This window comes from Zingiber officinale, chromosome 8B (genome assembly GCF_018446385.1).
Source record: "Zingiber officinale cultivar Zhangliang chromosome 8B, Zo_v1.1, whole genome shotgun sequence".
Taxonomy (NCBI): Eukaryota; Viridiplantae; Streptophyta; class Magnoliopsida; order Zingiberales; family Zingiberaceae; genus Zingiber; species Zingiber officinale.
Window position 1 is genome coordinate 21491639 of NC_056001.1, and position 10641 is coordinate 21502279.

General features: G+C 41.1%; 1 protein-coding gene across 3 annotated transcripts; it reads right to left on the reverse strand.

Moving 5' to 3' along the window:
• Positions 1-6826: 6826 nt before the first annotated feature.
• On the reverse strand, positions 6827-10195 carry LOC122017794. Of its 3 annotated transcripts, none has more exons than XM_042575488.1 (5): positions 9976-10195; positions 8601-9437; positions 7833-8027; positions 7546-7753; positions 6827-7281 (listed from the first exon to the last, which is right to left on the reverse strand). In XM_042575488.1, exons 1-5 carry the CDS (start codon positions 10024-10026, stop codon positions 7259-7261), a joined length of 1314 nt encoding a protein of 437 aa, XP_042431422.1. In that variant the 5' UTR covers positions 10027-10195; the 3' UTR covers positions 6827-7258. The 3 variants fall into 3 exon arrangements, with proteins under 3 accessions (XP_042431422.1, XP_042431423.1, XP_042431421.1); XM_042575489.1 differs by having other exon boundaries at positions 7628-7753; positions 9976-10194; XM_042575487.1 differs by lacking the exon at positions 6827-7281 and having other exon boundaries at positions 7295-7753.
• Positions 10196-10641: the final 446 nt, after the last annotated feature.

The window sequence follows — 10641 nt, forward strand, 5'->3', positions numbered from 1 at the left end:
TGGGTTGTGCTGTAAAGGAAATATTATATAATTTAAAATATTGTAATTTTTTCCCAATGTATTTTCCATGACTGCCCTTTATTGTTCTTTGCCCAGTTGATGACATCTTTATCATAACGAGACAAGAAAATAATTTCGGTGAGTACATGCCTTCTTGAAAAAAAAATAAAAAATCTTCTTACCCTTTTATATTTAACGATTAGCTATAAATTAATCTGTAATTTATTTTTTAAATATAATTTAGGAACAGAATGAGGATAATCATTTTTATTTTTTAAATACAACATCTTTAATTTATTGACTATTTAAATGATTACACATTTGTTTGAAAAAATTAATCAAATCACTTTATATACAACATACAAATAAAAATGGTCCTATGAGAGGTGACATCAAATCTCTGGAGAATGAATTTTTAGAAAAAGAAAGTTCATCCTAGCAAAAGATTCATTTAGTATTTATGATTTACCCCATTTATTGGGTGAGTGAGTCAATGACGTTTAAAATGAACGAGTTTTGGTTGAAGTTATCACATACACTATTGATTATAGGAAATAAAATATAACAACTCCCTCCTAGCCGGTCGTAACGGTCCTACATTAATAATCCGCAGGGTAGAAAGAAAAGGACGATCCGCTGCTACCACTGCAACGACGAAGGGCACGTCTAGGACAACTGCCCCAAGCTAAAGAACAAGGACAAAGACAAAGGCAAGAAGTCTGTCCAAACAAGCAAGCGCAAGGTCTTAAAGGCGATGTGGGACGATACGTCGTCCGAATCGGAAGTCGAGACCTTCTCTGGACTTACATTAATGGCAAGTCATCAAGACGAGGACTACGATTCAAGCTCGTCCAAAATGAGTATCAAGAGCATCGATGGAGGGGGAGCTACTTCGGAAGAAAGCAGCAGCTCAGGGGGAGACACAGATAATGAGATTGACAAGGTAAGTCAGGTATGGTCTGTTCCTTCCGATAAACTCTTTAAGTTTGTTAAATTGTTAACTAAAGACTGCTGCAAGTTAGAAAAGGAAATTAAAAATTTAATAGTAATTCTAGCTAAGTCTTGCCCATTAAAAGAGTTAGACAAATTAAAGTTAGAAAATGAAAATTTGAAAAGACAAATAGATTCTTTAAAAAATCATGCATGTTCCTATAATACAAATTTTAAAAAAATACAACAATTTAAATTGATATTTTAGATATCATAAGGGACAAATTAGAAATATTTCAAAAAGATATGTCCCTAAGAAATTTTTAGTTAATCCAGTAGGCTAGAACCTATATTGGGTTCCAAAGTCTTGTTTAACTTAAACTATTAATTAAGTTTAGCGCTTTCAGCGAGAAAATTAAACAGTTAATTTATTTATGAGGCTTTGTCTAAGAAAGTTGTTGTTGCTCCAATAACCAAGAAGACCTAGTGCCTCGTTGGAAGCCAAAATATTGAAATGAAATATTTAATTAATTTTTTGATAAAACATTAAAGTTAAAATAAAATAATACTTTAGAAAGTCTTTCAAATATTTTTTTGGGAAATAAAAAAAAATTGCTTAGAAAATTTTTCAAACTTAAGTTTTCTGCTTAGAAAATTCTCAAAAATAATTTTGATTGCAAAAACTTAGAAATTTTTTAAAATATTTTTTCATGTAAAATTGTCTAACTTAGATTTTTTTTTTTTTAACTTAGAAATTTTCTTTGAGATTTTTTTACTTAGAAATGTTTTCTAAAAATCATTGAAATAATTTTTAAAATTTTTTAAGTTTTAACCCTTAGATTTTTCTTTGAACCCCATTTTTGATGTGATTAAAGGGAGAGAAGAAAAAGTATAATTCTAAGGGAAGGTAAACCAATGTTTTCTACATTTTTTCTATCTTTTTGCACTTTATTGTAATATTAGTTATTTCATTTTTATGTCTATTTACCCTAACTTAACTTGGGTTGCTCATATCAAAAAGGAGGGATTATTGGAACCCCAAGGTTGTTTTGATGTGATCAACAAGTTCAGTTAGGTCCTGTGTTGTTTTAACCTTGTGTCTAAGTGTGCAGGAGCTTAGGAGCACAGGGAGTCGAGCAAAAGACACAGCTAGCGAGAAGGACGACACGGGAGAGAGCCGACGGGCTCAGTGCATCTGAGGTACGAGGTGCTGCGGAAGAGTACACAAGCCGATGAGAAGGAGGTGTGCGGCATTTCTGAGGGACGAGAAGCCGAAGCGGAAGGTTGCTCGAGAAAGTCGAAATTGGGTTCGGGTGAGCCTTATTTTCGGTTGGCTGAAATCATCCAAGCGAGCGGAGCCGGAGCGGAAGACCTGGACCGAGACGAGTAGCACTAGAGTAGAGGGCCCGGATCAAAAGTTAACCTTGTTGACTTAAGTGGTCCGGGCGCTCGGAATCAAGTTTTGACCCGATCACAGTCAAACGCGATCCGTTGCAAAGAAAATAAATTTTTATCCCCTCCTAGGCGCATGGACCCCTTTCAAGCGCCCCGACCAAGGCTATAAATACAGTCTTGGTCCAGAAGCTTTCAATCAACTCAAACAATTAACATTTCTAACACTTGTACGCTTTCTTTAGAGTTTAGCTTCTATTTTCTGTGCGTCATTGTTGTAAGTGTAACGTCACGACCCCTCGGGGCCACACTAGTGGTCTAACTGGCAGCCCCTGATGGTCCCTTGGGTGGCCATAATAGCGGCCCAACTGGCGACCCCTTATGTCGTCATCCGACGACCCTCGGCCGTGCCGTTACTTACAAGGACTTCCCACCTCTGGCCAGTGGATTTTTACCTTCATCCTGGGGAAGGCAAAAATCCACTGGCCAGAGGTGGGAAGTCCTTGTAAGTAACGGCACGGCCGAGGGTCGTCGGATGACGACATAAGGGGTCGCCAGTTGGGCCGCTATTATGGCCGCCCAAGGGACCATCAGGGGCCGCCAGTTGGGCCGCTAGTGTGGTCGCCCAAGGGGTCGAGGGGCCGTGACGTTACAATAAAAAGGCGGCGCTCACTTGACTACCAGGATTCATAAACTCTAGTACTTAGCCTGGAGGTCTAGAGTTCGAATCTTGGGGAAGGCAAAAATCCACTGGCTAGGGGTGGGAAGACTTAGTGAGTAACGACACGGCCGAGGGTCGTCGGTAGACGACATAAGGGGTCGCCAATTTGGGCCGCTAGTTGGGTCGCCCAAGGGACCGCCAAATAGGTTGCCAGTTGGGTCGCCCAAGGGGTCGCCAAATGGGCCGCCAGTTGGGCCGCCCAAGGGGCTGAGGGGCTGGGTCGTTATAATAAAAATGCGTCTTTTTATTGTAACGACCCGGCCCCCTCGGCCCCTTAGGCGGCCCAACTACGGCCCATCTGGCGGCTCAACTGGCGGCTCAACTGGCGGCCCATTTGGCGGCCCCTTATGTCGTCGACCGACGATCCTCGGGCTAGACCTCCAGGCTAAGTACTAGAGTTTATGAATCGTGGTAGCCAAGTGAGTGGCGCTCACTTGGCTACCAGGATTCATAAACTCTAGTACTTAGCCTGGAGGTCTAGAGTTCGAATCCTGGGGAAGACAAAAATCCACTGGCCAGGGGTAGGAAGTCCTAGTGAATAACAGCACGCCTGAGGATCGTCGGTCGACGACATAAGGGGCCGCCAGATGGGCCGCCAGTTGGGCCGCCCAATGGGCCGAGGGGTCGGGTCGTTACAGTAAGAGACTTCTCCGCCTAAAGGAAAATTTAGTGCGACACATTCCTTGGATTAACAACCTCCCTGGTTGTAACCAAGTCAAATCTGGTGCTTCTTCTGTTTGTTATTTTCTGTTTATTTATTTTATGCAAGTGTTCAATTAAAAGTCCATGAAGGGTAGCTTGTTTTTTACTTTTGCAGAGCTATTCAACCCCCCTTCTAGCCGACCAACGCGATCCAACACCTATGACCAGTTGGAGAACGTGCCCACGTCTCGAGAGAAGTGCGCACTACGCACATCAAGGCACTATATAAAGGGGGTCCACATACCGGCTGAGTATGTATTATTATTCACTGTTTGCACTTGTGGTACTGTTGTTCCGTCTTCTTCTTCTTGTCGGTGACTGACTTGAGCATCGGAGGACCAATGTCGGGGACCCCTTCCCTGGTTCGGCACTGACGTTTCTTGTGTTACAAAGTGGAGCGAGGTTCACATCCAATCAACGCAGCAGTCACATCCCTAACTTACCATCTCCACTTTGAACAGGATCAAAAATAAATTAAGATATTATTATTATTATTTATATTCATAAAAAAGGAAAATGAATTAATTGTTGATAATTATTTGCCAACCAACTAATTGGAAAATTGTGATTTTTAGTAGCATGATTTATGGATGTTAATGGAAATAAACATAGATTAAAATGATGTAAAGGACGAGTTTTAGGTAGGGTGGATTTATGACGATATATCAATTGGGCTAAGAAAATTGAGATCTTTAAGTTTCAATTTAGACCATAATCTAACACCAAATTAAAGAATAAATAAAGAGGCTTTAATCTTATTCGGGATACAATTAAAACTCAATCAAAGTAAAAGAAATAAAATAAAATGTAGTCAAACAACTAAACAGTCAAATAGCCTAGATAGAATAGGACCCTTAATTAATGATTTTTCCTATTGAATTTACTCAAGTTACACTCAAATTATTATCTTTGCAAATTTCAAGTTTTAAGATATTGAAAGTTCATCAAAACTCATTACAAAATAGGATAAAATAGGATAAGATTACATATAATAATATCTTTTCCCGAGATCCGTCATTAACGGACTCACAGATGTACACCAAGCTTCCCTTTATCCATTTCAAATTAATTGAGCTAGCTTATCTAGCCCAATTCAATTATATCTACTATATGATCCAATATAAAATCAACTTAAATCAAACACATGTATCCCCATAAAATTGATGAATTAAAATAATTTTAAAATGAGAAATTTTTATTTAATCTGATAGGTATTTTTTAATTTAAAGATACCAGAATTATTAAAAACAAATTATTTGTTCTCGTTTTGAATGATAAATACTAATTGAATAGATGGAATTAATTATATTTCTTAAAATTAAATTACTCCTAGTTCTGAAGTTAAATTAATTTATATTTTTTTAGAAATTAAATTAATTTTATTTTAAAATAATATCTTTTTATTTTAAGAGGTTAATTTTTTTTTATAAAAAAATCAAGTTAAGTTTTATTTTTATTAATTAAATTGTTTTTTTTTAAGTTTTGTTATCTAAGAAATATCCAAAAATAAATGGGAAGCCATCGGATCTGCTCCACAGGCATCTCTCGAACACTCTAGCCGCTTCTTCATGGAAGACCACAACGGAGAGGGAAGGTACCTTCTCCTCTCGATCGAATCCATCGATCCTCCGCCAGTCCCAGCGTCCATCGGATTAGGGTTCGTCGTCGCCTCCGTGGCCATTGTCCGATCGAGATCCCTCAAACCCCTCTCCGACGCCATCAAGCTCGCCGACAGCGCCATCAGCGGCACCACCGCCCTCCAAGTCCTCCACTCCCCGTCGCCCAGATCCCTCCTCCTCGCCTCTAAGGCCCTCGTCAAGGGCTACAAAGCCACCAAGCGCTTCGTTCCCGCTGGGTTCCGCCCCAAGGTTCCCTCCGCCATAGAGGCGAGGCTCAAAGCCTGTCTCGGCGCGGTCAGTTTGCTCAAGCACACGAGCTCCCCGCTACTCACCGACGGATCCTCGGGGATAGGGGTCCTCAAAGGCGGGTACAATATTTCGAAGAACTGCGCTAAGGTTCTGGAAGGCGTCGTCGGCCTGCAGCTGAATTCGGCGCTCAGGGAGGGGATCGATGCTCTGGGCCTGATCGTCAGGGCTACCACCGTCGGCAAGGAGATCAAGCGCTGGCTTCTGATCGAGCGGTCGAAGAGGAGACGGATGGAGCGTTTGTTCCTGCGAGGAAATTTGTGGCCCGGAGCTCGCTTGAGCTACAAAAGATCCAATTTTGAGGTATTTCACCTAATCGAAGGTGATTTTGACGCCGTGCGACTTCCTGCAATAGAGGGGGCTCTCATCAATGAGATGGCTTTACATAAATCTCTCTCTGAGCTTCTCTGCTTGTCAATTCCTGTAAGATTTGTAAATCCTAAGTTGCATGGATTTTAAAGAATCAGAATTTGAATAGGAAAAATTAATAACATATTAACATGGACCTTCGTTTTAGTAAGAACAGGACATTAAAAAATAAATATTGTAATTATAAATAATCATAATTATAAAGAATTTGAATGTAACGAAATTGTCATTGTTCATGAAAAGTTCGTCGATCCAACAAATTTTGCAGAATAAGAAGAAGAAAGTTGGTCTTTCGGAAAAGTTAAGATTGACGGTACTGAATCTTCATCGTCAATGAGAACAAAGAAATATATCAAAGATATCCTAATCTTCTAGGGATCAATTCATTATATAGTGCACACCGAAATTCATTAAATATAAATTAGATCATTTTAAATGGTTCATATTATATTTACTAGTGTAACTTATAAATAAATCCATCTAATAAAAATAATTTTATCCAACAACATGTCCCCACGGGTGCCGCTGGAGCTCTTAGGAATTTATCCACCCGTGATGTCAAAACAATACTAAAACTCTGCTGCTCCACGACAAAGTTTGAACAAAGGAAATGGCTCTTAGTAATCAAAACTGACATATACATACGGATTTATTAGAAGTGGAAAGCATAATCGAAGAACAACAGATTGGCAAACATAAACATTACATGATTCCTTGCTTTATTTCTATAATCGTGATAAATGAAAAAAAAATAAAAATAAAAAGACAATTGAATAGACACATAACATGAAGATGAAAGAGACGGTTAGTTCAGAATAGGACAATTCCCAAAAATTCATACAGAAGGAAGGTCCTACTTTGGGTACATGAGTACATCAGACATGTTGACACGAATGTCACAAACCTCATGGGCAAGACTGATTAATCTGAACATTTTTTTTCTCACCACCAACTAGGTTTGCATTCGTGAGTATTGTATCTCTTTGAAGTTGTACAAGTCACAACGGGAAGAATGGCATCAACATTGATCTCCATGCCATTTTATTGGAAGGATTTATTAGCTGTATGGACTGCTGAATCATGAATGCTTATGACAGCAAATGACAAACAATAACCAAACTTATTGAGTCATATGAGCGCTGATCATATCCAAGATTCGACAGGGAAATTGAAGGAATTCACACCACTAATGTGCGGAAGGATATCCGAGTCTAGCATCTCATCTTCTTCCTTCACCATCATCTACAAAAATGCAGCAGCCCGTTAGGGAACACTCATAACTGTGCTGCTCAATCTCCTGAAACAATGTATTAGTCTTAATGAAGCAAGTCTATTTTACAAAGTAGATGGGTTTGTAAGCAACTCCTCAAAATGAATCATGAAATATGAATGAAATTTGATGTGTTTCCTAATTTTAAGCCTCTTAGTTCTTTGTTACCTTCTTTGATTTTGTCATTTCTGCTGTTTGACAAGTATTACAGTGGGTGTCCAATAAAGAAACCTTACCGCATAAGCTTGTTGCTTGGATCAAACAGAAATTAGTGCTTGAGAAAAAAGTGTGTTTGATGAAATGAGAAGAGTGCATTACTTCTTCCTCATCTTCGAATTCATGGTCATTTGAGCTAGTTTTTGTTACATCACCAAACTCATCATTTTTTGCAAATCTCCCACGCACTCTAGGCCGGCTGTCTGCCAGAGTTTTCCTACAGGCATACTGCAAGAATTGTGTATGAATTTCTGTAAGCATACAATTCTAAACCTCAGTCTCACAAAATAGTTTCTATGCATTTTACCTTGATCTTCTTGCTAAAGTTTCTTTGGTTTCGCTTCTGCTGATATCTATTGATCTTCTCCTTCCTCTCCTTGACCGACAGACGACCGACCTTGAAGCTGGATTCATCCATCGATGAGACCACCTCCGGCGCTGGAAGCAGCACCGGATTGCCGCCAGTTCCAGTCATCAGATGTTGGCTGCATCCTCCAATTACCTTTACAAAACATATCACACTGTGCACACAATCTTTTTATAAAAGGGCCAAGGTAAAGTATATTGTTGAACATGATACTACTGAAACAGACGTGAAAATTTGATCAACTTAAAATTGGCACGAAATGAGTCATACTTATTAATTTAATAAGTGACAAAAGACGAATCGCTCACCCCAACGCCCTGTCTGTCCGTCAGGATCAACACGGAAGAGGAAAATTAAGATAACCGAGAAGGCAAGTGGATGGGGGTGTTATACAGGGTGCAGAGATTCATGCCCTACCAACCCTAAGATTTGACCCCTCAACCTCAAATGATAAATCTACATCCATTTATCATCTCAGCTATGCCAATTGAGATGACATACAGTTTAACAAGCTAACATGCATAGTGTTCTTGCTAATTAACGCCGCAAGTAACTGAAATCCATTGTCTATATATTCTCAAACATGTTCTTAAAATCATAAAAATTGTTGAAAAAAATAGTATATTAATTTCAGAATGTAGTGAGAAAGAACCATGCAATGCCATAATAAATGAAAATTGTAAGATTGATTATCTAATGCGTCGATACCTGCAAATCACCAGAGCCGAAGGCATGCTGCAGCGCGACTTCCTGTCCGTACACTCCCAAACCACAGTCCAGCCTCTGATACTTGGCCGTATTAGCCGGTCCCATGAATCCGGCCTCCGGCACTGTCGTCGGCATGCTCATCATCCCCCCTCCCGCAAAAAAGTAACCCCTCGGCGCTTCTCCTCGGGCAATTGAGCTCCGGTACAGCATCGGCCCCATGCCGCCCTCCTCCAGAGCCAAGCACGGCGACGCCAACTCCATCCCTACGAACCCCGACGACTGCTTCTGCTGCTGATGCATCCCGGCCACCGCGGCGGTGTAGTACTCGCCCTCGCACGGCCGATTCGGTTGACACCGGGCCGCCGTATACCCGCTCGTCGCCGGATCGCCAACCGAGATCTCGTCTTCGAACGAATAGTGAGAAGGATCCCCAGGGAAGGGAGGCGGATAACCGATGAGCGGGAGGTTCACCGAGGAGGCGCAGGCGGACGGGCCGGCGTAGCGAGCGTGTGAGAGGAGGTCGACGTCCGGGGCTTGGGTGTTCTGCATCTGCGTCCCCATAGGCGCATCGAGAAGAGCAGAGAGCGCGGCCGCGTCGAGGGCGTTAAAGGGGGAGAAAGCGCCATCGTCCGGGTAGCAGGGGGGAGGCGCGGATGAGGACCCTCCGGCGCTCACCGCGGCAGACGAGGACGAGAAGACATCGTCCTCTGTGCGGAGCAAGCTGACGAGGGACGAGAGGTGGTCCGGCGACGGGAAGAGATCCTCGTCGACGACCACGGCTTCGTCGCACGAGTTCAAGATCCGAGCGGCATCGGAGCTGGAGATGCACTCCTCTTCCTGCTTTCAAGCAACAACCAAACCCCCTTTTTAGAAATCAAAATATATCTTGAAAGTAACATTTCAAAATTGAAATCAAAGCTCGATTTTTTTTAAAAAAAATTATTTCGAATCCAATGAACTGATGACACGTAGCGGAATAAATGGATCGATCGACGAGATTTTTATCGGAGCTAATTATTGCCAAACCGAAGTAAAGACGAATTATCTATCGAACATAATTATTCTACATATGAAGAAAGGCATCACGCAAGGACGATTGTTGGCCGAGCCATTACTTCAATCAATCCTCGATTTATTCTGAGATCATTGATGAAATTTTAAAGTAATAATAATAATGATAATAATAATAATAATAAACAAATTTGAATGATCCGGGATTTCAGTAAATCGTTTGACAAAGTCAAACAGATCAAACAATAGCTCATTTGCATCTGGCAGCGCATTGCTCTTTAATGAATCATCAAAATTACAAAAAAAAAAAAAAAAAAAAAATTTGAAATGTAATGAAATGAAATGAAATGAAAGAGGTACCTACAATGGAGAATTGCTCGGTGGGCGACCTTGAAGGGATCTCCTCCTGCTGCATGCTGCTACTGCTGTCGCGCCTTTCGCCGACTGATCGATATATATATCGACAATAATAGTGTAATAAATGAAAATTAAAATAAATTTCCTTATCTTCCTTCCTGTAATTCAACTATAGGGCTTAGCAAGAGTCGAGAGACACAAGCAGTGGAATGATAGCAGGGGAATAAAATTCAAGGCAAAAGGATGGAAGGAATGTTTTAGCTCAAAACCTTTGCCACCTTCCGTCAATATTTATAGATGTTGCGGGGTTGTGGCAGGAAGGGCAGGAAGCAGCGGGGCCCCCATCGCTGGGTAAATTAAGCGGGTGGGGTCGTGGAGAAACGAGCACAGGAAACTCTCAGGGTGCGTGGACCAATCGACGGCGACCTTTTGGAATAGCGGTGCGCCGTCAGCAGGTCGGTGTCCGGGGTTAACGAGAGGCCGAGTCAATACTCAATTACGTCGCCGCGCCACAGGTTTACACGCACTCCGCAACGAACGAAGGCGCCCGGTTCAGTAGGCGCAGTCAAGAACACGCATAATTTTTTCGAGTAAATCACGTGCAGTAGCAAATATAAAAATAAAAATAAAAATAAAAATAAAAATAAATATAAATATAAATATAAATACACTG